The sequence below is a fragment of the Macaca thibetana genome, chromosome 16 (genome assembly GCF_024542745.1).
Source record: "Macaca thibetana thibetana isolate TM-01 chromosome 16, ASM2454274v1, whole genome shotgun sequence".
Taxonomy (NCBI): Eukaryota; Metazoa; Chordata; class Mammalia; order Primates; family Cercopithecidae; genus Macaca; species Macaca thibetana.
In genome coordinates, this window is record NC_065593.1 from 48,934,992 (window position 1) to 48,961,262 (window position 26,271).

General features: G+C 43.3%; 1 protein-coding gene across 18 annotated transcripts in view; it reads left to right on the forward strand.

Annotated features, from left to right (window-relative positions):
- Positions 1–26,271, forward strand: part of CDK12 (cyclin dependent kinase 12) — a 110,528-nt gene that overhangs the window by 42,229 nt on the left and 42,028 nt on the right. For all 18 annotated transcript variants that reach the window (XR_007720090.1, XR_007720093.1, XR_007720094.1 and 15 more), the window contains 7 exons: positions 211–400; positions 9,458–9,514; positions 11,863–11,964; positions 16,698–16,775; positions 18,419–18,535; positions 20,945–21,076; positions 25,983–26,194. Coding sequence is in view for 3 of the 18 variants with exons in the window: in XM_050762539.1 (XP_050618496.1) it covers positions 211–400; positions 9,458–9,514; positions 11,863–11,964; positions 16,698–16,775; positions 18,419–18,535; positions 20,945–21,076; positions 25,983–26,194 (888 nt within the window). In the remaining 15 variants the exon portion in view is untranslated. The remainder of the gene's footprint in view (positions 1–210; positions 401–9,457; positions 9,515–11,862; positions 11,965–16,697; positions 16,776–18,418; positions 18,536–20,944; positions 21,077–25,982; positions 26,195–26,271) is intronic.

A 26,271-nucleotide genomic window follows, 5' to 3' on the forward strand; every position in this document is an offset into this window, starting at 1 on the left:
CAGAAGATTAATTCAAATGTTAGCTCCGTTATTTATTATTAGGAAGGGCTAATTATTCAACTACTCTTAGTTTCAGTTTCTTCATCTATAAAATTCAAGGGTTTTTTCTAGACAGTCTATGGTCAACTCCAAAATTATATTAGGATTGAGGCATTGTTACTTCAGCATTCTTTTTTTTTCTTGTTTTTAATTTTTTTTCGTCTTATGTAGGTGCCTTTTACCTTGTATTTGAGTATATGGACCATGACTTAATGGGACTGCTAGAATCTGGTTTGGTACACTTTTCTGAAGACCATATCAAGTCGTTCATGAAACAGCTAATGGAAGGATTGGATTACTGTCACAAAAAGAATTTCCTGCATCGGGATATTAAGTGTTCTAACATTTTGCTGAATAACAGGTAACATAGTAACCAAATAAGATTAATTTCTTTTCTCCTCTTCTCTGACCTTTTTAGTTTCAAATGGTTAATTGGTGTTATAATTAGACCTAATAGTGCAGTATTCGCACACACATTGAGTTTTTAGTGATATTCCCTATGTTCAGTGTGGGAGAAACATGCCTGCTCCTTCAGTTGTTCTTGAGCCTTTCTCAGTTACCAGCTTTCTGAGTAGACATTGATGTGCAGTTGGTGATTGGCCTTTTCTGCCCAGTACTTACTCATAGGTTTTAATAGTGTAAACAAGCAGGAATCTGGTGATGAACAGGTGTTAATTCATCAGAAGTTTTTTATTATCTGCTTTCTTCTTTTCTGTTTATTTGCCTATACTGCATTGGTAATATCAGAAGTATTATGCATAGTAGGGTTTTTTTTTTTTTTTTGAGACGGAGTTTCACTCTTGTTGTCCAGGCTGGAGTGTAGTGGCGTGATCTCAGCTCACTGCAACCTCCACTTCCCAAGTTCAAGTGATTCTCCTGCCTCAGCCTCCCGAGTAGCTGGGATTACAGGCACCCAGCACCATGCTCGGCTAATTTTTGTATTTTTAGTAGAGATGGGGTTTCACTATATTGGCCAGGCTGGTCTCGAACTCCTGACCTCGTGATCCACTCGCCTTGGCCTCCTAAAGTGCTGGGATTACAGATGTGAGCCACCGCGCCTGGCACACTAGTTTTTTTGTTTGTTTGTTTTTGAGACAGAGTCTTGCTCTATCGCCCAGGCTGGAGTGCAGTGGCATGGTCTCAGCTCACCTCAAGCTCTGCCTCCTGGGTTCACGCCATTCTTCTGCCTCAGCCTCCCGAGTAGCTGGTATTACAGGCGCCCGTTGCCACGCCCAGCTGATTTTTTGTATTTTTAGTAGAGATGGTAGTAGAGATGGGGTTTCGCCATGTTAGCCAGGATGGTCTCGATCTCCTGACCTTGTGATCCGCCCGCCTCGGCCTCCCAAAGTGCTGGGATTACAGGTGTGAGCCACTGTGTCTGGCCCTGGCACACTAGTTTTTTTAACAGCCTACTTGCTGAGGAATAAAGAACAAATCTGGTACCATTTAAATCGGGCAAGTGTTTAGTTCTTTAGGTAATTAGGTTGGTTACCTCTATTTTTGTCTGATTGACTCAGTGTTTTAAACATTTCGGTTCAGTTTTATCTGGCAGACATTATATAGGAAAAAGGAAAGATTATGACACATTTCCTCTCTTTATGGTGTAAAATAACCAATCGTGGATGGTTTCCTGGGACTTTCCAGATTTTAGCTCTAAAAGGCTCACATGCGATGATTGAACACTGGAACTCAAAACTTTTGCAGGAGAAATAAATTACTCAGTTCAGTAAACTTTTATTAAGCTCAATTTTTTTTCCCTTTGAATTTGAGAGTATCTGGAAAGATGTATCCTTGAGGAATGAATAAGAATTTATCTGAAAAACTGATAGTGGGTGATCAAATTTCTAGGCAGAAGAAGCTGCATGCCACAAAAGCACATAAACATGAAAATAACACGTTATGTCTGGAAACCTGTAAACAGGTCAGTATTTCTAGAGTAAGAAGAGGGAAGCACGTAATGGCCAAGAGATGAAGCTGGATAGTTACATGGAGCCCATTTATGGATCTTGTATGCCCCACTGAGGAACTTAAACTTTATCTGTATTTGACAAGGATCAGCATAACTTGAACCCAGGAGGTGGAGGTTGCAGTGAGGCAAGATCATTCTGCCTGGGCGACAGAGCGAGACTCCATCTCAAAAAAAGAAATAATCTTAGACTGAGTCTAATCACTCTGTCGCCCAGGCTAGAGTTCAATGGCAGGATCTCACTGCAACCTCCAACTCCTGGGTTCAGGCGATGCTCCTGCCTCAGCCTCCTGAGTAGCTGGGATTACAGGTGTCCGCCACCATGCCCAGCTAATTTTTCTTTTTTTTTTTTTTTTTTTTTTTTTTTTTTTTTTGAGACGGAGTCTCACGCTGTTGCCCAGGCTGGAGTGCAGTGGCGCGATCTCGGCTCACTGCAAGCTCCGCCTCCCGGGTTCCCGCCATTCTCCTGCCTCAGCCTCCTGAGTAGCTGGGACTACAGGCGCCCGCCACCTCGCCCGGCTAATTTTTTGTATTTTTAGTAGAGACGGGGTTTCACTGTGGTCTCGATCTCCTGACCTTGTGATCCGCCCGCCTCGGCCTCCCAAAGTGCTGGGATTACAGGCTTGAGCCACCGCGCCCGGCCTAATTTTTCTTTTTTTAGTAGAGATGGGGTTTCACCGTATTGGCCAGGCTGGTCTTGAACTCCTGACCTCAAGTGATCTGCCTGCCTTAGCCTCCCAAAGTGCTGGTATTACAGGCGTGAGCCACTGTATCCGGCCAAAAGAGTATTTCTTTTTTTTTTTTGAGAAGGAGTCTGGCTCTGTCACCCAGACTGGAGTGCAGTGGCGCGATCTTGGCTCACTGCAAGCTCTGCCTCCCAGGTTCCCACCATTCTCCTGCCTCAGCCTCCGTGAGTAGCTGGGACTACAGGTGCCCGCTACCATGCCTGGCTTATTTTTTGTATTTTTAGTAGAGATGGGGTTTCACTGTGTTAGCCAGGATGGTCTCGATCTCCTGACCTCGTGATCCGCCCATCTCGGCCTTCCAAAGTGCTGGGATTACAGGTGTGAGCCACCGCGCCCGGCCAAGAGTATTTCTTTATGTTGCTTTCTCTGACTCATAATTCCTAGTAAAGTTGGAGATTGGTGACTCTCCATCTATAATAAATAATGCATTAAGAACTTCTGGCCTATAGTATAATATACTTTCTGCTGTTCCCTTTACTCCTCCATGAGGAGATGTCTCAAAGCAGGGAATAATTGCAGCTCCGTTTGGTGTCCTTTCTGGTGGGTAAGGCCCCTTTTTCTTCCTGACTTTACAGAGTCAGAAAGCTGATGAGGTCCCAGACTAAATTGAATTTCCTCCTCAGGTTGCTAAGTAGGATACAGGAATCCCATGGTCTAGCCTGATCCATCCAGCCTCTTCCCTTACCCACTTAGCTGTGTCTACTCAGACCTCTGGGTGAGACGGCCTGGAGAAAACGGTGAAGGGTTGTCAGCTGGGCAAGGAAAAGAGAGAACAGTTGGCAAGAGAGAGAGAGAAGACCAGAGTTGGATTCCTTGATGTTCATTATATTTTAATTACAAAGTATAAATGAGACCAAATCATTTTATATAGAAGAGAGACGCAGTCAGTCTTCTGTTTTGGAAAGGTCGCCAAATTACCATTTTATGCTCATAAACTGGAGGCAGAGAGACCCTCTAAGAACTTTGTAAGAAGTGGTCAGTGCTTGAAATAACCCAGACACTTCTAGTAGGGATGGACTCAGTAGATCTGTAGACTTTGGTTGAATGAGTGAATGTTAGATAGTGAATTAGAGAAAGTAAGATCACTCACAGGTTTCTGACTTGAAAAACTATCTAGATGGGTGGCACTACTAGCCAATACAAGGAAGACGGAAGAGTAGGATGGATGGGGTAACAGGCAAATCTCTTTTGGATGTGTCTTTTATATATCCAGGGTAGTGATATTTAATAGCATATGGTCATTTGGGAATTCCAAACTACCAGTACAGATTTGGTAGTTACCAAGCATAGGAAATATGTCAGAAATGTCACCCAAGAGAAATTGTCAGAGAGATAGGAAGAAAATAAGGAAAATATGAATGCAGGATAGGCAAGTTTAAGAAGGGAGTGATCATTGATGTCAGATGATGCAGGCAAATTATAAGAGAATCTGAAAATTAAAAGGTCAGTAGTGATACTAGTGTGGAGTAAGGGGATGAGTAGCACAATTAATGAGAAGGTAGTGGTAGGGGGTGTCTTTAATTTTTAATTTTAAGGATGGCAGATATTTGAATATATTTAAATGCTAAGGGGAGGCCAACGTGGTGGCTCACATGTGAAATCCTAACACTATGGGAGGCTTTGAGCTGGGCAGGTCACTTGATGCTAGGAGTTGGAGACCAGCCTGGCCAACATAGCAAAACTCTGTCTCTACTAAAACTACTAAAATTAGCTGAGCTTGGTGGTGCACGCCTCTAATCCCATCCCAGGCCCAGGAGGCCAAGGCATGAGAATTGCTTGAACCTGGGATGCAGAGATTGTACCACTGCACTCCAGCCTGGGTGACAGAGCAAGACCCTGTCTCAAAAAAAAAAAAAAAATGCTAAGGAGAGAGAATATCTGTACAAAGGGAGCAGTTAAAGATTTGGGGGCTGGGCACAGTGGCTCACGCCTGTAATCCCAGCACTTTGGGAGGCCGAGGTGGGCGGATCACGAGGTCAGGAGATCGAGATCATCTTGCTCAACATGGTAAAGCCCTGTCTCTACTAAAATACAAAAAATTAGCTGGGTGTGGTGGCACGTGACTGTAATCCCAGCTACTTGGGAGGTTGAGGCAGGGGAATCACTTGAACCTGGGGGACAGAGGTTGCAGTGAGTTGAGATCGCGCCACTGCACTCCAGCCTGGCAACAGAGCAAGACTCCGTCTCGGAAAAAAAAAAAGGCCGGGTGTGGTGGCTCACACCCGTAATCCCAGCACTTTGGGAGGCCAAGGTGGGCGGATCACGAGGTCAAGAGATCAAGACCATCCTGGCCAACATGGTGAAACCCCATCTCTACTGAAAATAGAAAAACTAACTGGATATGGAGGCACATACCTGTAGTCCCAGCTACTCAGGAGGTTGAGGCAAGAGAACTGTTTGAACCTGGGAGGCGGAGGTTGCAGTGAGCTGAGATCGCGCCACCGCACTCCACCCTGGTGACAGAGCAAGATTCCGTCTCAAAAAAAAAAAAAAAATAAAAAATAAAAAAGATTTGGCAAAGAACCAAAATAATTTAAAGGAGCAAGGTTCTAGAATAGATGGGATCGAGGCCACAGGTGGAGGGATTGATTACCCTTGGTCAAGAAAAGAGATTGACATACTTTTTATGTATCGTTGAACCTTGAACAACGCGGGTTTCAACTGTGGCATGTCCACTTATACACAGATTTTTATCCAACCAAAGACGAATAAAAAACAATGTTTGCAGTATATAAAATTTGTGTATATGGAGTACCAGTGTTTCATATATGCTGTTTCTGTAAAACCTACTGCAGGACTTGAGTTTGCTTGAATTTTGGTATATATGGGAGTCTTGGAACCAATCCCGTAGATATACTGAGGGATAACTGTAATTAAAAGGAAAGAGGAAAGTAAGATTATAGATGGAAGTAGGTTTACTGGAAAAAGGTAGGATGTTAAGTACCTCTCACCTAATGACTTTAATTTTTTCACTGAAAAAGGTCATTTATTAAGTAAGTGTAAGAGGGTAGGGGATGGATTAGAGCATTAAGGAGAATGCCAAAGGTGTGTAAGGACAGCCATGCTGAATGGAAGTTGCTGATTACAGGCAAGTAAAAGGACTAATCAGTAGCATTCAGGAATTAACAGAGAGAGGAAGTCACACATTTTGCAGTGGCACCATACAATATGATTATATGATTTTTTATTTTTATTTTTTTTGAGATGGAGTCTCACTCTGTCACCCAGGCTGGAGTGCAGTGGCGCTATCTCGGCTCACTGCAACCTCTGCCTCCCGGGTTCAAGCAGTTCTCCTGCCTCCGCCTCCCGAGTAGTTGGGACTACAGGCGCATGCCACCACACCTGGCTAATTTTTGTATTTTTAGAGACGGGGTTTCACCATGTCGGCCAGGCTGGGTCTCAAACCTCTGACCTCAAGTGACCCACCCACCTCAGCCTCCTAAAGTGCTAGGATTACAGGTGTGAGCCACCACGCCCGGCCAGTTATATGATTTTTATTCTTTGCCCTTGTGTTCAGCTCTCTAGGTAGAGCAGAAAAGGCAGATTTTCTAATGATCCAGAATTAGGGACTTAAGGATTAGCTATATCACAAGCTAAGGGAACCAGGAAGACAGTAGTTTGGTTAATTAACCAAGGGGTCCAGGCAGGCAAGGGAAGGAAGTATTATGTGAGAGAGGGCTGAACTGGGAGTGAGTGGAGGCACTGTGTACTTGAAGGTCTTGTCAAAAGGCAAAAATGTTAAACCATGGTCTCAGAAAGAATTCTCCACATATTTCTGTATTCATCTTATTCCTTTGAGACAGGACAAACAATATGATGGCACTTCTTTTGTATTTTATTTTAATTAATTAATTTATTTTGTATTTTATTTTTTGAGATGGAGTCTCACCGTGTCACCCAGGCTGGAGTGCAGTGGCACAATCTCGGCTCACTGCAACCTCGGCCTCCCGGGTTCAAGCGATTCTCCCGCCTCAGCCTCCCAAGTGGCTAGGACTATAGGTGTCCGCTGCCACGCCCATCTGATTTTTGTATTTTTAGTAGAGACGGGGGTTTCACCTGGTTTCACCAGGCTGGTCTCAAACTCCTGACTTAAATTATCCGCCTGCCTTGGTCTCCCAAAGTGTTGGGACTACAGGCGTGAGCCACTGCACCCAGCCTGTTCTATTTTATATTGCAAAAAGTTACCAATACTTCCACACTTCATAGTGAGTCACCTTAATGGTTTAGTTGTAAGGAAAAGCAGGAGTCAGTAAAAGTGCTATCAGTGGCCTGGCGTGATGGCTTATGCCTGTAATCCCAGCACTTTGGGAGGCCAAGGCAGGTGGATCACCTGAGGTAGGGAGTTCAAGACCAGCCTGACCAACATGGAGAAACACCATCTCTACTAAAAATACAAAATTAGCCATGAGTGGTGGTGCATGCCTATAATCCCAGCCATTTGGGAGGCAGAGGTTGCAAGTGAGCCGAGATAGTGCCATTGCACTCCAGCCTGGGCAACAAGAGTGAAACTCAGTCTTTTTTTTTTTTTTTTTTTAAAGTGCTATCAACAGGTTCTATAGCAGACTAAATTCATTTAATAAACATTTATTTAGTACCTAGTGTGAGCCAGGCAGGAAATATGTTAGATGCTGGTGATATTCAGGTCTACCCTGATTTCTGTAACTATATATCCATTTCCATTTTAACTTTCAGTCATACTATGTGCCTTGAATCTTGAATCGTCTCAGGCTTTCAGAGTAAGGATGCCAAGTAATTTGAGGAATCATCTTTGTCTCAATATAAGTTAACTATTTCTTTCTGCTTTTCTCACAATTTGCTTATAAATTGAACTTAATGTAATGGTGTTTGGAGCAAATGGATAAGGTACCTTTAACTTGACTAGGAATAAGCATTGATTTAATGTAGAAGTTTGTTGCTGGTAGTTACCTTGTTTTAATATTGTCCCATGTTCATATCTTGCGGAGCACCTCTTGGCCTTTTTTCTGTACTACCTATTGAGTCCCCTGTGCTTGAGACAAGAATTCTTTTGGATTTCAGATTTTTTTAGATTTTGGAATATTTACATTATATTTACTGGTTCTGAACATCCCAAATCTGAAATGTTCCAGTGAGTATATCCTTTGAGTATCATGTTGGCACTCAAAAAGTTTCAGATTTTGCTTCAGACAGAGATGGGGGGAAAGGGTTCTGAAAAATTTTGGATTTCAGATTTTTGGATTTGGATGCGCAATCTGTATCTCATTTTTTTGCCTGATCTGAGGTATTAGACACCTACACCAGCTTCCTGTAAGAGAGTGAGCTGGCTTTTCATGCCCTAAGAGGTAGGAAGGCTGTAAATATGACTAAGGAGGTTACATGAATTTAGATAATTATCATTAATCCAAAGTAGTCAATAAATAGTTGTTGGGTTTTTTTGCATTGTCCACCCCCTCCAATGAATAAATAGTTTTTAAATAGATTCCCAACATTTTGCCTTGCAGTTTTCAAAATTATTCCTTCATGCAGGAGGAGAGAGAGCATCAGGAAAAATAGCTAACGCTTGCTGGGCTTAATACTTTGGTGATGGGTCAAGAGGTGCAGTAAACCACCATGGAACACATTTACCTGTGTAACAAACCTGCACATGTACCCTGGAACTTAAAAAAAAAAAAAAATTCCTTTATATCACTGTCAAGGATAGAATACTGAGCAGAGGCCAGTCATGGTGGCCCATGCCTGTACTTCCAGCCCTTTGGGAGGCTGAGGAGGGAGGATCACTTGAACACAGGAATTTAAGACCAGTCTGGGCAACACAGGGGAACTCTGTCTCTACAAAAAAATAAAATAATTAGCTGAGCATATTGGTGCATGCCTGTAGTCCCAGCTACTCGGGAGGCTGAGGCTAGAGAATCACTTGAACCCGGGAGATCATCAAGGCTGCAGTGAGCCACAGTTGCACCACTGCACTCCAGCCTGGGTGATAGAGTGAGACTCTGTCAAAAAAAAAAAAAAAAAAAAAAAAAAAAAAAAAAAAATTACTGAGCAGAGTGAAACATGGTTGGGATCTCCTTGAAGTGATTCTCAAAGCCTGATTCTCAGGCCAGCTGCATTAGCATCACATATGGGCCTGCTAGAAATGCAGATTCATGAGCCACGTTCTACTGAGTCAGCATCTCTTAAGAATGGGGCCCAGGAAACTGGGTTTCTTTGCTTGTTTTTTCAGAGATAGGGTCTTGCTCTGTTGCCCAGGCTGGAGTGCAGTGGCCTCCCAAAGTTCTGGGATTACAGGTGTGAGCCACCATGCCCAGTCTGTTTGCCCTCTTAAATCTTTCCCAATCTAGAACAGCTCATTTATTTTTTTCCCAACAATAAGTATTTAATCTAGCAGGTTCTAGGTACTGTTGTTTACCATGAAATAAACTTAGCTAAGGAGTCAAATTCAGAAAATGTAATAATAGTTTGTTTCTTTTAAAAGCCTAAGGCATTATAATTGAAGTAGTCAAAAAAGGTTTAATTAGGGGGATTGAGTGTTAAGAGTAGAAGTAACCATGAACTGGGTATTGTATGAAATTTTTAAAAAAGAAAGAGAAAAGAGTAGAACGAAGAGAGCAGAAGTTAAAATTTATTTTTGTAATTCCTTTAGCTCCTAACTTGGCGCATGACTTTTCAGGTGTATTTTGGAGGCCACTGCTATTGCTTATGAAAATAATTGTTTTTTGTTTTACAGTGGGCAAATCAAACTAGCAGATTTTGGACTTGCTCGGCTCTATAACTCTGAAGAGAGGTAAGGCATTAATAAAATTACATGTGGGAAATCAGGTTTGTTTTTTTGAGGCAGAGTCTTACTCTGTTGCTCAGGCTGGAGTGCATGGCTTGATCTCAGCTCACTGCAGCCTCAACCTCTGTGGGCTCAGGTGATTCTCCCACCCTAATCTCACAAGTAGCTGGGACCATAGGTGGGTATCATCACACCTGGCTAATTTTTGTATTTTTAGTAGAGACAGGATTTTGCTATGTTGCCCAGGGTAGTATTGAACTCCTGGGCTCAAGCTATCTACCTGCCTCAGCCTCCCAAAGTGCTGGGATTACAGACGTGAGCCACCACATCCAGCCAATAATCTTTTTTTTTTTTTTTTTGGAGACAGTCTTGCTCAGTCGCCCAGGCTGGAGTGCGGTGGTGCAATCTCGGCTCACTGCAAGCTCTGCCTCCCGGGTTCAAGCCATTCTGCTGCCTCAGCCTCCCGAGTAGCTGGGACTACAGGCGCCCGCCACCATGCCTGGCTAATTTTTTGTGTTTTTAGAAGAGAAAGGGTTTCACCATGTTAGCCAGGATGGTCTCGATCTCCTGACCTCATGATCTACCCGCCTTGGCCTCCCAAAGTGCTGGGATTACAGGCGTGAGCCACTGTGCCCGGCCTTTTCTTTTCTTTTTTTTTGAGACAGAGTCTCACTCTGTCACCTGGGCTGGAGTGCAGTAGCGTGATCTCCACTCACTGCAACCTCTACCTCTCCGGTTCAAGCAATTCTCCTGCCTCAGCCTCCCGAGTAGCTGGGATTACAGGTGCCCGCCACTATGCCCAGCTAATTTTTTGTATTTTTAGTAGAGACGGGGTTTCACCATGTTGGCCAGGCTGGTCTCAAACTCCTGACCTCGTGATTCATCTGCCTCGGCTTCTCAAAGTGCTGGGATTACAGGCATGAGCCACCGCACCCGGCTAAGAATCTTTTTTATTCCTGGATATTCTAGTATTCTGCAAGTTGCAGCAACTGTTTAGAGTTCCCTAATTATCTGAAAGCGTTATCACTTAGATTTTAGGCAGCAAATTTTATCTAAATTCTTGAATCGTCCCTTGACTGGAATAAATAAATTAGAATGGAAGTTATTTATTTCTCTCTCTTTTCTCTTCTCTTCCTTTTTCTTTTTCTTTTTCTTTCCCAGAGATTTGCACTTGTTGCCCAGGCTGGAGTGTAATGGCACGATCTTGGCTCACTGAAACCTCTCCTTCCCAGGTTCAAGCAATTCCCCTGCCTCAGCCTCCTAACTAACTGAGATTACAGGCATGCGCCACCACGCCTGGCTAATTTTGTATTTTTAGTGGAGATGGGGTTTCTCCTTGTTGGTCACGCTGCTCTCGAACTCCCAACCTTAGGTGATCCACCCACTCAGCCTCCCAAAGTGCTGGGATGACAGGTGTGAGCCACCGCGCCTGGCCTTTTTTCTTTTTTTTTTAATAGGCCAGGCGCGGTGGCTCACGCCTGTCATCCCAGCACTTTGGGAGGCCCAGGTGGGTGGATCACCTGAGGGCAGGAGATCAAGACCATCCTGGCTAACAGGGTGAAATCCCGTCTTTACTAAAAATACAAAAAATGAGCCAGGTATGGTGGCGGGTGCCTGTAGTCCCAGCTACTCGAGAGGCTGAGGCAGGAGAATGGCATGAACCCGGGAGGCAGAGCCTGCAATAAGCCGAGATGGTACCACTGTATTCCAGCCTGGGGGACAGAGCAAGACTTCGTCTCAAAAACCAAAAATAATAGAGGTGAGATCTTGCAGTGTTGACCAGGCTGGTCTTGAACTGGCCTCAAATGATTCTCCCCTATAGGCCTCCCAAAGTGCTGGGATTACAGGCATAAGCCACCACGCCAGGCCTGGAAGTTACTTCTTTTTTTTTTCTTTTTTTTTTTGAGACGGAGTCTTTCTCTGTCACCCAGGCTGGAGTGCAGTGGCGTGATCTCGGCTCACTGCAAGCTCCGCCTCCCGGGTTCATGCTGTTCTCCTGCCTCAGCCTCCCGAGTAACTGGGACTACAGGCGCCCGCCACTGCACCCGGCTAGTTTTTTTGTATTTTTAGTAGAGACGGGGTTTCACTGTGGTCTCGATCTCCTGACCTTGTGATCCACCCACCTCGGCCTCCCAAGTGCTGGGATTACTGGTGTGAGCCACCACACCCAGCCTGGAAGTTACTTCTTCATCTCCCACTTCTGACCAGTTTAATTTTGGAGTGTTAGGTTGCTATGGATTTGTTTTTCAGTCTCATCTTCATTTGGCACCTATTTCTATTTGTATTTAGTTATATGAATATTTTTCATCAGAAGCCATTGTAAGTTTATGTCATGGTTGTTTTTTATATTTCAGTCGCCCTTACACAAACAAAGTCATTACTCTGTGGTACCGACCTCCAGAACTACTGCTAGGAGAAGAACGTTACACACCAGCCATAGATGTTTGGAGCTGTGGGTAAGATTCTGTTAACTTTTTCTCTTGTCTGTAACTTACGTATTGTTGACTTGTACTTTGTTTTCTCTGTACACTGGCTTTTTAGAGCTCTTATGGTGATAAACTTTTGGCCGGATTTCTGGGGAATCTGTTGAATATTTCTTAATGTCAGAGACACTTTTTTTAAAAAACAGATTTCTTCTTTTTTTTGTTTAAACTTTGAATTGATACCTTATTTGGAAATAAGATATCCAAGTAAGGTTCATAGATTGCAATTGATTACATCAAATCTTTTAATTTTACATTCCCCTTCTGTGTTACCTAATTTTGATTTATTTTGTTTCCTTATAATTTCCTTAGAAGAAACTATTTCACTTGTCCTATCCAGCCTTTTGTAGTCTGGATTTCGCAGATTGTATCCTTGTGATGATACATATATATTTTAGCATGATTTTTTATCTTTTTTTTTTTTTTTTTTTTTTGGAGAAGGAGTCTCGCTCCATTGCCCAGGCTGGAGTGCAGTGGCGGGATCTCCGCTCACTGCAAGCTCCACCACCTCCCGGGTTCACGCCATTCTCCTGCCTCAGCCTCCCTAAAAGTTGGGACTACAGGCGCCCGCCACCACACCTGGCTAATTTTTTTGTATTTTTAGTAGAGACGGGGTTTCACCGTATTCACCAGGATGGTCTCGATCTCCTGACCTCATGATCCGCCCGCTTCGGCCTCCCAAAGTGCTGGGATTACAGGCGTGAGCCACCGCGCCTGGCCGATTTTTTATCTTTTTATTGTTTGAGACAGAGTCTTTCTATGTTGCCCATTCTCGAGTCCAGTGGCTGTTCATAAGCATGATCATAACACGCTATATCCTTGAACTCCTGGGCTCAAGCAGTCCTCCTGCCTCAGCCTCCTGAATAGCTGTAACTACAGGCGCATGTTGCCGTACCCAGCTTATCTTTTTTACTTTTCACAAATTGTAAATGGATTAAAGGTTGATTACTCACCACCCACCCAGGATCAGGTAGTAGACCCTGAAACTACTTTACAGTTGGTTTTGAATACTTCTAACAAAAGTTGTATAATCAGTGGTACATCAGAGTTGGGAGGTGGGGAGCAGTGGGAGCCTCTGCCCAGAGTACAAGCAGTAAATGAGTATGTTGTCTGTGGAAGATTTTGAAACAACAAAACAAAACAATCCAGTATAAACTAGTCAGCTTTTTATTATGGCCTTGTGAGGGCAGTTCTAAATGAGCAGATTTGTACACACACACCACTTTACATAATAGTAATAGTCTTTTTTTGGGATGTTTTCAGTTACTTGGCCATTGCCCACATCTGTTAATTCATTTGTGGTTATTTCATGATGGTCACATTCTAATTATATCATTTCTTATTGGAATGCTTTATATCCTCCCATCTGTTTGGCTGAACTCAGGTCTAAATAATATAGAAACGGTAGGATAAAAGTTAATTCTTTAATTTTATTTAACAGTTTTCAAAATAATGAAGTAGTTTCCTAGTATCCTTCAAAGATGACCAATGAAAAATGTTTTTGTTTTTTGGTTTTATTATGAACTCGTAGATTTAAACTTATTTGATGTATTTTAATCCATTGTGGTTATTATCCTTATTCTTGTTCAAACTGTGCAGGCTTTAGCCAGTGGGAGCTTATTCAGGCTATATTTTGAGTCTTTTTGACACACCATAGTAGTGTTATAGTAGAAAACATCTTGTTTTTGGTTCTAAGCTTGTCCTGTTCATTTCCTGTCCCAGAACTGGAATCAGCCATTTCTCTAATGAGTCTTAGTTCCTTTTAGTGGAAAATTATATTTAGAAACTACAGTTTGTGTGTTGGGGCATGGATGTTTTAAATGGGCCATGTTTGTTAATTGTATCTTATGTCGTATGATTTATGCCCACTCACACACTGTCCTTGACCTCTATACTTTACAATTCTGACATATATACTTCCCAGTGGAGCAAATCACTTCTTTCCATTCTTTTCCTTCCTCTATTAATGTCAGTCTTTAAGAGGAGCACTACAGGGGTTTTATTTTAAAATTCAACAGAATGATGGAGAAAGAGCATAATTTCTGTAGTAGCCTACCCAAATCAAATAAAGCTTTAGTTAAATTTTACTGACTCAAGCTGGGTGTGTTTTTGTTCTGGACTATTTGCTTTAACAGTATTAGCATTTAAATTATCACAACCAGGCTCTAAAGTTAACGCCCCATTAAGATGCATGGGGAAAGTTCATAGCTCTGTTTGGTACTATTATTTCAGTCTGTGCAGCCTGCCACCTCAGTGCAGTAGCAAAGTGTTGATTACATAATGAAGATGTCTTCCCACCAAAGGACTGGAAACCAAAAGAAAATAAAACAGAAAAACACAATTGGAAATTACAACTACAGAAATTTAGACATTCTTCAAAGCCCAGTGGCTCATTGAATTAAGATTTTGTTTGAGTTTTGATGTGAACTTACTACTTTGGTGATCCATGGTAGTCTCTCTGAAGATATTTCTATGGGATTTTTAATAGAGAATTGGTATGACAGTTCAGTGTGCAAATTAGAATCAAGAGGAGAAACTAGAAAGACTAGTATAGCAAATTATGTTGGGAATCTGAAAACCTAGTGGTTTTTTTTTTTTCTTTTTTTCTTTTTTAAATGTCTGAGTTTACCCTCTGTGACGACAACACTGCACTTAGAACTTGATGTGGCAGTTAATGTTGAAAGCAGAATTAAATTTTACTTTTCTTTTTTTTTTTTTTTTTTGAGACGGAGTCTCGCTCTGTCGCCCAGGCTGGAGTGCAGTGGCCAGATCTCAGCTCACTGCAAGCTCCGCCTCCCGGGTTCACACCATTCTCCTGCCTCAGCCTCCCAAGTAGCTGGGACTACAGGCGCCCGCCACCTCGCCCGGCTAGTTTTTTGTATTTTTTAGTAGAGACGGGGTTTCACCGTGTTAGCCAGGATGGTCTCAATCTCCTGACCTCGTGATCCACCCGTCTCAGCCTCCCAAAGTGCTGGGGTTACAGGCTTGAGCCACCGCGCCCAGCCTAAGTTTTACTTTTCTTTAATTTTTATAGAGTTGAGATCTCACTGTGTTGCCCAGCCTGGTCTCACACTCCTGGGCTCAAGCAATCCTTCCACGTTGGCCTCCCCAAGTGCCAGGATTACAGGCATCAGCCACTGGGCCCGGCCTAAATTTTACTTTTACTTTTCCATCTCTGAATAGGGTTTGAGAGAATGCAGGAAGTAAGAATTTATCTTTAAAGTTGTTTTAACATAATTTGTTTAAAGGTCCAAATTCTAATAGAAAAATACTACTTAAAAAGCTAGGTTTGTTTTGCTTTCTCAAATTAAGTCAAACTAAAGAATTTCAAAGTAAAACTATAAATTTGGTTTTGTATTTGTTTCATTTCAAAGCATAGGTCAGACAGATTGACCTTTTTTTTTTTCTCTCCTCACTTCAAAAAAATGAAAAATTTCAGGTATATAACAAAAACTGTAGAATATTCATGTAATCTTTTATTATTATTATTATTTCAAAGAGATGTGGTCTTGCTATGTTACCAGTCTGGTCCTGAACTCTTGGCTTCAAGTGATCCTTCTGCCTAGGCCTCCCAAAGTGCTGGGATTACAGGCATGAGCTGCCATGCTCAGCCTTTATTTTAATTTATTTTGAAATAATTTCAATCTATGGAAAAGTTACAAGAATAGTACAGAAAACTTTGGTATAGCCTTATCAAATTCATTCAATATTTAAACCTTTTTTATTGAAGTATAAACTGCATATATTTTTATGTGTTTGTACCTAATATATCCACCAGTAAAACCATCAACACAGCCAAGATAATGATTACCCGCCAGTTTCCTTATGCTCTTTTATAATCCCTTTCCTCTACCCATACCCTCCCATTACCAAGCAAACCACTGTTCTGCTTTCTGTCACTATATAGATTAATTTCTATTTCTAGAATTTTATACAAATGAAATTATATAGTATATACTCCCCCCACTCTTTTAATCAGCATAAATGATTTGAGATATATTCATGTTTTATTCACTAGATTCTACTAAAAATACAAAAAAATTAGCCGGGTGTGGTGGTGCATGCCTGTAGTCCCAGCTACTTGGAAGGCTGAGGCAGAGAATCACTTGAACCCAGGAGGCAAAGGTTACAGTGAGCAGAGATTGCGCCACTGCACTCCAGCCTGGGTGACAGAGTGAGACTCTTATCTCAAAAAATAAAACTAAAAAAGTCCAAGTGATCCTAGCTGATGACAGTAAATTATTTTCTTTGCAATACAGTGCCAAGAGGGCTATAGTATAATGCATCTTCTACAGAGCAGATTAATGACAAAAACGAATACAAACTTTATAGAAACTAACTACAGAGAGCATCCTTGTTTATTTATTTTTTGTTAGTATTGTTCTTTAATTTTGAGCATCCTTGTAAAATTGTCTTTAGTTATTTCCTTAATTTACAATGGCATGATAGAAAAGGACTCTTGACTCCCTTTCTCTGTTCATAGAGTGTCCTTAATAGGTGACAGAAGTTTGATCTGCTGGCAAATTTAAATCCTTTATACTGTCTGTTTCACTGTAAGAAATATTTTCTCTTTGGAAACTCAGACACTGAAATTTGGGGCTAGTTATCTTCGTTGCAACTTGATACATTAATATAAAAAATTTTTGAGACACTTTAAATAGGCTCTAAGAATTTCTCTTCTGACCTCTCAATTTTACCTTTTCTAGATGTATTCTTGGGGAACTGTTCACAAAGAAGCCTATTTTTCAAGCCAATCTGGAACTGGCTCAGCTGGAACTGATCAGGTACAGCTGTACATGTGCTCTTGAGTGCCCAGGTGTGATAGGTAATCTCATCCTCCAGTTTCTAACACTTTCTAGTCATTCTGAATGAGTTTATGTTTCTTATGTCCAAGTAAGTTTCTCTTTACTCAGTCAGGTTTACCATATATTTTGTCATGGGCTATGCATATAAAGAAGTTTTATTTCATCTCATTTTTAGGTCTTACCTTGCATATATTTTATTAGCTCTTCATATAAAAGCATACCATTTTTGGGATGGCCCTTCCATTCATAGCTCAGATTAGATTAAATTTATTCAGTAAACATTTATTGAGCCTGTTGTACAACAGATTACTTTTAACATTAAACTTTAGGATTCAGAGATAAAGTACGTCCCTGCCTTCAAAGAATTTAGAATTTAGTAAGGTATATAGCAAGTAAATAGTTATGAAATACAACTTATAATAGAAAATTTGGTGAAGGCCCAGGATTGGGCTGGCATTTGGGCAGATTTGTTTTTGTTTTGTTTTTTCAATAAAATTAAAGGGAAGAATATAGCAGGTTAGTGTAGTGTTTTTTGTTTTTTGTTGTTTTTAAATAGAGAGTGTCTCACTTTGTCACCTAGAGTGGAGTGCAGTGGCGTAATCATAGTTCACTGCAGCCTCAAACTCCTGCACTCAAGTGATCCTCCCTCCTTACCCTCCTGAGTAGCTTGGACTACACCTGTAGTCCCAGCTATTTTTTCATTCATTTGTTTTGTAGAGACAGGTCTCATTATGTTTGTTGCCTGGGCTTGAACTCCTGGGCTCAAACAGTCCTCCCGCCTTGACCTCCCAAAGTGCTGGGATTACACACATGAGCCACCACACCAGCCTAATGTAGACCTTTGTTTTTTTTTCTTTTTGAGACGGAGTCTCGCTCTGTCGCCCAGGCTGGAATGCAGTGGCGTGATGTCGGCTCACTGCAAGCTCCACCTCCCGGGTTCACGCCATTCTCCTACCTCAGCCTCCTGAGTAGCTGGGACTACAGGCGCCTGCCGCCACCCCCATCTAATTTTTTTGTATTTTTAGTAGAGACAGGGTTTCACCATGTTAGCCAGGATGGTCTCGATCTCCTGATCTTGTGAGCTGCCCGCCTTGGCCTCCCAAAGTGCTGGGATTACAGGCGTGAGCCACCGCCCCCGGCCAATGTAGACATTTTTTAAAGGTGGTATGTAACTCAATTTTTTTTTTTGTTATTTGGTAAACTGTCAATTTTATCTATCAAAATGTTCAGTCTTATACTCTCTTCTCATCTCACAGTTTACCCTATAGGGTTACTATAGGACCAACTTAGCCCTTTGTAATTAGTATTAACCGAACAGAACAAAACTGGTAATAAAAACCTGTATAGGGGGATCAAAACATTCCACAAATCCAAATAATGTGAATCATTTAGGATTATTATCCAAGTATGTTTTCTTTGCTCTATTATAACCAGTTCTTTCTGTTCTATTCCTTTCTGTCCTTAAAGCAGTAATATCATATTTTCCTTTCTGCATGCCCTCTAATGTAATAAGCAAAGATTCCCCAGACCTCAGGAGGTAATAATTACTGCTTCTGAAACCTCCAGAATTCATGATGCTGACTCACTCACTCTGTTGTTCCTGCTTTTTGCTTTGTTTTTAGCCGACTCTGTGGTAGCCCTTGTCCAGCTGTGTGGCCTGATGTTATCAAACTGCCCTACTTCAACACCATGAAACCGAAGAAACAATATAGAAGGCGTCTACGAGAAGAATTCTCTTTGTGAGTTTGGGGAAAATGTTACATCTCGTTTCTGTGTCTGGCTGGTGTTGAGACTTGACTTTTTCCTGGTCTGGGGAATTAATGTCCCAATTTATCATGGCAACACAGTGTAGGAAAACAATTTAGTTTTGAACAGTATATGAGTTTTATCATAGCCCTTTTGTAATTTTCTCTTCTGAAGGCTTTAGACAATAGAAAACCATTTTATTTTGAACAATATATAAATTTTCTCATAGCCTTCTTGATCTTCCCATGAGAAAAAGAGAATGGAACTGTTGCTTCATGGTTTTTTGTTGTTTGTTTGTTTTTTAAATTGAGACAGGGTCTTGCTCTGTTGTCCAGGCTGGAGTGCAGTGGCATGCTTAGGGCTCACTGCAGCCTTGACCTGCTGGGCTCAAGCAATCCTCCCACCTTAGCCTTCTTTTTTTTTTTTTTTTTTTTTTTTTTGAGACAGTCTCACTTTGCTGCCCAGGCTGGAGTGCAGTGGTGTGAGCTCGGCTCACTGCAACCTCTACCCTCCGAGTTCAAGTGATTCTCCTGCCTCAGCCCTCCCACGTAGTTGGGATTACAGGCGCCTGCCACCACGCCCAGCTAATTTTTGTATTTTTAGTAGAGACGGGGTTTCACCATGTTGGCCAGGCTGGTCTTGAACTCCTGACTTTGTGATCCATCCACCTCCGCCTTCCAAAGTGCTAAGATTATAGGCATGAGCCACCGCGCCTGGCCCCACCTTAACCTTCTGAATAGCTGGGACCACAGGAAACTGCCACCACACCTGGCATTTTTTTTTTTTCCCCCTGTAGAGATAGGGTCTCCTAATGTTGCCCAGGCTGGTCTTGAGCTCCTGGGCTCAAGTGATCTTCCTGCTTCAGCCTCCCAAAGTGCTGGGCTTAAACTATGGGAGGCTAAGGCAGGAAGATCACTGGTGGTGCCACCACGCCAAGTGATCTGCCTGCCTCGGCCTCCCGAAGAGCTGGGATTATAGGTGCAAGCCACCACACCTGGCCAGAGCTGGCCATATTTTTACTTGTGTTATAGCACAGCAGTTCTTGTTTGTTTGTTTGTTTTTGAGACGAGGTTTCACTCTTGTTGCCCAAGCCAGAGTGCAATGGCATGATGTCGGCTCACTGCAACCTCTGCCTCCTGGGTTCAAGTGTTTCTCCTGCCTCAGCTTCCTGAGTAGCAGGGATTACAGGCACTTGCCACCACGCCCAGCTAATTTTTTTGTATTTTTAATAGAAACGAGGTTTCACCATGTTAGCCAGCCTAGTCTCAAACTCCTGATCTCAGATTATCCACCCGCCTTGGCCCCTCAAAGTGCGGGGATTACAGGCATGAGCGACTGTGCCCGGCCCAGCATTTCTTTTTTTTTTTATTTTTTTGAGACGGAGTCTCACTCTGTCACCCAGGGTGGAGTCCAGTGGTACGATCTCAGCTCAGTGCAGGCTCCGCCTCCCAGGTTCACGCCATTCTCCTGCCTCAGCCTCCTGAGTAGCTGGGACTATAGGCGCCTGCCACCATGCCTGGCTAATTTTTGGTACTTTTAGAGACGGGGTTTCACCGTGTTAGCCAGGATGGTCTTGATCTCCTGATCTTGTGATCCACCCGCCTCGGCCTCCCAAAGTGCTGGGATTATAGGCTTGAGCCACCACGCCTGTTCCCGGCCCAGCATTTCTTAAATCCTGTGTGGGAGCAAATCTGCTTGCTTCCGTTGGCCAACTTCCAACTTCCTTTCTTTGGTTTTACATGGAAATTCAAAGACTTTTTTTTTTTTTTTTTTTTTTTTTGAGACTGTCTCACTCTGTCTAGGTATGATCTCACTGCAACCTCCGCCTCCTGGGTCCAAGCGATTCTCAGCCCTCCGAGGAGCTAGGATTACAAGCATGCGTCACCATGCCTGGCTAATTTTTTCTATTTTTAGTAGAGATGGGGTTTCACTTTGTTGGCCAGGCTGGTCCTGAACTCCTGACCTCAAATGATCCACTCGCTTTAGCCTCCCAAAGTGCTGGGTGGGACCATAGGCATGAGCCACCATTGCCCATCCCCTTTTTTTTTTTTTTTTTAAAAGAGATGGGCTCTTGCTCTGTTGCCCAGGCTAGAATGTAGTTGTGCAGTAAGAGCTCACTGCAGCCTCAAATTCCTAGGCTCAAGTGATTCTCCATTGTCAGCCTCCCAAGTAGCTGAGACGACAGGGTGCACATTACTGCACCCACCTAATTAAAAATATATATATTTGTAGAGGTGAGGTCTCAGTATGTTGCCCAGGTTGATCTCAAACTTCTGGCCTCAAGCAGTCCTCCTACCTTGGCCTCCCAAAGTCCTGGAATTACAGGTGTGAGACCCTTTCACACAAAATTTGAGAACTGTAGGGTCATTGTGAACTTGTCCTTTCTGTGTTCTTTTCCATAGCATTCCTTCTGCAGCACTTGATTTATTGGACCACATGCTGACACTAGATCCTAGTAAGCGGTGCACAGCTGAACAGACCCTACAGAGCGACTTCCTTAAAGATGTTGAGCTCAGCAAAATGGCTCCTCCAGAGTAAGTGCTGGTAGCCGCGTTGTGACCCTAAACCTTCCCCTGGGCCTTAGAAGATGAGAAACTCATAAAAGAACCACAAACACCCAATAAGACCCAAATGAAGAGGTGTCTTTGAGTATTATGGTTGAGGTTTTTTTTGTTTTATCTTTGTTTTTTTCTTTATATAAGTAATAGATTTAGCTTTGATGCTTGTTCTAATTTGACTCAAGCTGTCTTCTTTTGTCCCTGGATCTCCATCCCAGAATATTGTTCTGTAGAGCCTCTTTGAAAGTATTCCTTTTAGATTTTTGTGGGTTGGTTGGTTGGTTTATTTACTTATTTTTGAGATGGAGTCTTTCTCTGTCGCCCAGGCAGGAGTGCAGTGGCGCAACTCAGCTCACTGCAACCTCTGCAGGGTTCAAGCGATTCTCATGCCTCAGCCTCCCGAGTAAGTGGAACTACAGGCACACACCACCACACCTGGCTAATTTTTGTATTTTTAGTAGAGACAGGGTTACACCATGCTGGCCTGGCTGGTCTCGAATTCCTGACCTCAGGTGATCCACCTACCTCAGCCTCCCAAAGTGTTGGGATTACCGGCGTAAGCCACTGCGCCCTGCGTGTTTTTTTCTTTGTTGTTGTTGTTGTTGTTGTTGTTTTGAGATGGAATCTTGTGCTCTGCCTCCTCCGCCTCCCATGTTCAAGCGATTCTCCTGCCTCAGCCTTGCGAGTAGCTAGGATTACAGGTGCCCACCACGATGCCCGGCTAATTTTTTTGTATTTTTGTTTTGTTTTGTTTTGTTTTTTGAGACGGAGTTTCACTCTTGTTGCCCAGGCTGGAGTACAGTGGCGCAATCTCGGCTCATCACAACCTCCACTTCCCAGGTTCAAGCGATTTGCCTGCCTCAGCCTCCCCAAGTAGTTGGGATTGCAGGCATGCGCCACCATGCCTAGGTAATTTTGTGTTTTTAGTAGAGACAGGGTTTCTCCATGTTGGTCAGGCTGGTCTCGACCTCCTGACCTCAGGTGATCCACCCGCCTCAGCCTCCCAAAGTGCTGGGATTACAGGCATGAGCCACCGCGCCCGGCCATTTTTTTGTATTTTTAGTAGAGACAGGGTTTCACCATGTTGGCCAGGCTGGTCTTGAACTCCTACCCATCTTGGCCCCTCAAAGTGCTGGGATTATAGGTGTGAGCCACCACGCCTGGCCTGTTTGTTTGTTTGTTTTGAGATGGAATTTTACTCTTGGCATCTAGGCTGGAGTGCAGTGGCACAATACTGGCTTACCGCAATCTCTGCCTCCTGGTTTCAAGTGATTCTCCTGCCTCCGCCTCCCAAGTAGCTGGGGTTACAGGCGCCTGCCACTATGCCTGGCTAATTTTTGTATTTTTAGTAGAGACGGGGTTTCACCACGTTGGCCAGGCAGATCTTGAACTCCTGGCCTCAGGTGGTCCGCCTGCCTTGGCCTCCCAAAGTGCTGGGATTATAGGTGTGAGCTACTGCTCTCAGCCTTTTTTGTTTTTTTCCAAGTCAGAGTGTCGCCCTGTTGCCCAGGCTGGAGTGCAGTGGCATGATCTCGGCTCACTGCAACCTCCACCTCCTGGATTCAAGTGATTCTCCTGTCTCAGCCTCCTGAGTAGCTGGGATTACAGGTGCAGGCTACCACACCCGACTAATTTTTTTTTTATTTTTAGTAGAGACAGGGTTTCACCATGTTGGCCAAGCTGGTCTCAGACTCCTGACTTCAGGTGATCTGCCTGCCTCAGCCTCCCAAAGTGTTGGGATTACAGGCATGAACCACCATTTTTTTTTTTTTTTTCCTAATTGTAGAAATGGCGTCTCACAATGTTGCCCAGGCTGTCTCAAACTCCTGGGCTCAAGTGATTTTCCTGCCTCAGCCTTCCAAAGTCGTGGGATTACAGCCAGGAGACACCACGCTTGGCCTCCTTCTGGTTTTTGCTTTTAACCATTCCTTCTGCTGCAATCATGCATATCTCTGGTGACCATGTATATCTCACACTTGCAGAGACAGTCCCAGTTTTTGGGGGTTTTTTTTGTTATTATTTTTGAGACAGAATTTCACTCTTGTTGCCCAGGCTGTAGTGCAGTGGCGTGATCTCGACTCACCACAAGCATTTCTCCTGCCTCAGCCTCCTGAGTAGCTGGGATTACAGGCATGCGCCCCCATGCCTGGCTAATTTTGTATTTTTAGTAGAGACAGAGTTTCGCCATATTGGTCAGACTGGTCTTGAACTCCCGACCTCAGGTGATCTGCCTGCCTCAGCCTCCGAAAGTGCTGGGATTACAGGCGTGAGTCACTGAGCCCGTCCGATAGTCCCAGTTTTAAATGGTTTCCATCACTGCCAGTTTTTTTTTTGTTTTTGTTTTTTTCTGAGACAAGATCTCTCACTCTGTCACCCAGGCTGGAGTGCAGTGGCGTAATCTCAGCTCACTACAACCTCCACCTCCCGGGTTCAAGCGATTCTCGTGTCTCAGCCTCCTGAGTAGCTGGATTACAGGAGCCTGCCACCACAGCTGGCTAATTTTTATATTTTTATTTTTATTTATTTATTTATTTTTTTTTTTGAGACGGAGTCTCACTCTGTCGCCCAGGCTGGAGTGCAGTGGCGCGATCTCGGCTCACTGCAAGCTCCACCTCCCAGGTTCACGCCATTCTCCTGCCTCAGCCTCCTGAGTAGCTGGGACTACAGGCGCCCACCACCGCGCCCGGCTAATTTTTTGTATTTTTAGTAGAGACGGGGTTTCACCGTGGTCTCGATCTCCTGACCTTGTGATCCGCCCGCCTCGGCCTCCCAAAGTGCTGGGATTACAGGCGTGAGCCACCGCGCCCGGCCTAATTTTTATATTTTTATTAGAGACAAGGTTTCACCATGTTGGTCAGGCTTGTCTCCAATTCCCGACCTCAGGTTATTTGCCTGCCTCGGCCTCCCAAAGCGCTGTGATTATAGGCATGAGCCACCGTGCCTGGCCAGGTTACTGAATTTTGATGTAAGAAATAAGATCTTTTGGCCGGGCGTGGTCGCTTTTACTGGTAATCCCAGCACTTTGGGAGGCCAAGGTGGATGAATCACCTGAGGTCAGCAGTTCAAGAGAGCCTGGCCAACATGGTAAAACTCCATCTTTCCTAAAAATACAAAAAATTAACCAGGTGTGGTGGTGTGCACTTGTAGTCCTGGCTACTTGGGTGGCTGAGGGAGGAGAATCGCCTGAACTCAGGAGGTGGAGGTTGCAGTGAGCCGAGATTGTGCCAGTGCCTGCCTGGGCCATAGAGTGATACTCCATCTGAAAAAATTAAAGTAACATAAAAGAAATATGATATTTTGATGTGTCTCTATTTCATTAAAATCTTATGAATGCCTCTGTATTGTTTTGGAGCTTCATAGGTTCATATCCCACATTATAGCACATAAAAAGTCTTTTATCTGGCCTGACGCAGTTGCTCAACGCCTGTAATCCTAGCACTTTGGGAGGCTGAGGCAGGCAGATCACCTGAGGTCATGAGTTCGAGACCAGTTTGGCCAACATAGTGAAACCTCGTCTCTACTAAAAAATACAAAAATTAACCGGGTGTAGTGGCGTGTACTTGTAGTCCCAGCTACTCTGGGAGACTGAGGCAGGAGAATCACTTGAACCTGGGAGGAGGAGGTTGCAGTGAACCGAGATTGCACCACTGCACTCTAGCCTGGGCAACAGAGCAAGACTTTGTCTCAAAAGAAAAGGAAAAAAAGAGTCTTTTAGCTTTGAATTTGTCACTGACAGTATTATAGCTTTAATGTCAAATTTTGGGGGTCGTTTTCTTACCTTAAGAAAGACTGCATGTCTTAAAAATGGATAGGATGTTAGTTCATGAGTAGGTAGTAACTAAATCTGATTGCTCCAAAGAAATGTCCAAATTCATGTATTTTTTTGAGACACACTCTTGTTCTGTTGCCCAGGCTGGAGTGCAGTGATGTAGTCTCGGCTCACTGCTGCCTCCACCTCTCGCGTTCAAGCAATCCTCCTGCCTCAGTCACCCTAGTAGCTGGAATTAACAGGCACACAACACCACACCTAGCTGATTTTTATATTTTTAGTAGAGACAGGATTTTACCATGTTGCCAGGCTAGTCTCGAACTCCTGACCTCATGATCCGCCTGCCTCTATCTCCCAAAGTGCTGGGATTACAGGCGTGAGCCACTGTGCCCAGCCAAATTAATTTATTACATTGGAATATTGATACATTGAATATGACTTGATATATATAAGGGTTTTACTAAAATTTGGGGACTCCTATTATAGAGAGATTTTTGTAGTAAGATTTTATCTACTTGGTCTGGTTGTATGGGAAAGTCTGGAAAAATGTACTAAGTTATACGTAGTGCTGAACTCCACAGATGAACAAGCTGATATCCAGTCGTGGAAATTCTGTGGGCAGAAAGGGGAAAGAACTAGTCTGTGGTCCTCACAAACGAAATTACACATAAGTTGATTTTGCACAGAGATGTTTTGATCATGATACATGGTTCCATGGTTTAAGTCACCACCTTTCCTCGACCTTCTGTATACATTAACAAGCCATTTCTGTCCTCCTCTTTATTCCCTGCTGAAACTTGATCAATACAGTTCTCCTTTATTCTTGTTATGCCAAGGAAAGACAATAATTATATGGGAATTTATATAGCTAGTCTGTACCTAGTATTAGCAAGATCCTCCTTTCTCACTGTATAACTTTCTTGTACTTTTGTACTTTTATTTCCTCAGACTACCGTCTGCCATGACTTCTTTTACACTGCTGTTACCTACTTTTGTTTTCCTTATTCTTTACATTTCCCACAGTCTTTGCCTTCCCATTTTAATCCTTTGCTCCTCCATTCATTCACTGCCGCATTCCCATACATATTTCCCCTTTGCTTTGTCTTTTTCCAGTCTCCCCCACTGGCAAGATTGCCATGAGTTGTGGAGTAAGAAACGGCGACGTCAGCGACAGAGCGGTGTGGTAGTGGAAGAGCCACCTCCATCCAAAACTTCTCGAAAAGAAACTACCTCAGGGACAAATGCTGAGCCTGTAAAGAACAGCAGCCCAGCACCACCTCAGCCTGCTCCTGGCAAGGTGGAGCCTGGGGCTGGGGATGCAATAGGTCAGTGCCAGAATGGGGACTTTGTGCTTTTACTAAGCGTATTTGGCAGGTTTTGAAGGTCAAGTGTAAGGATTCTG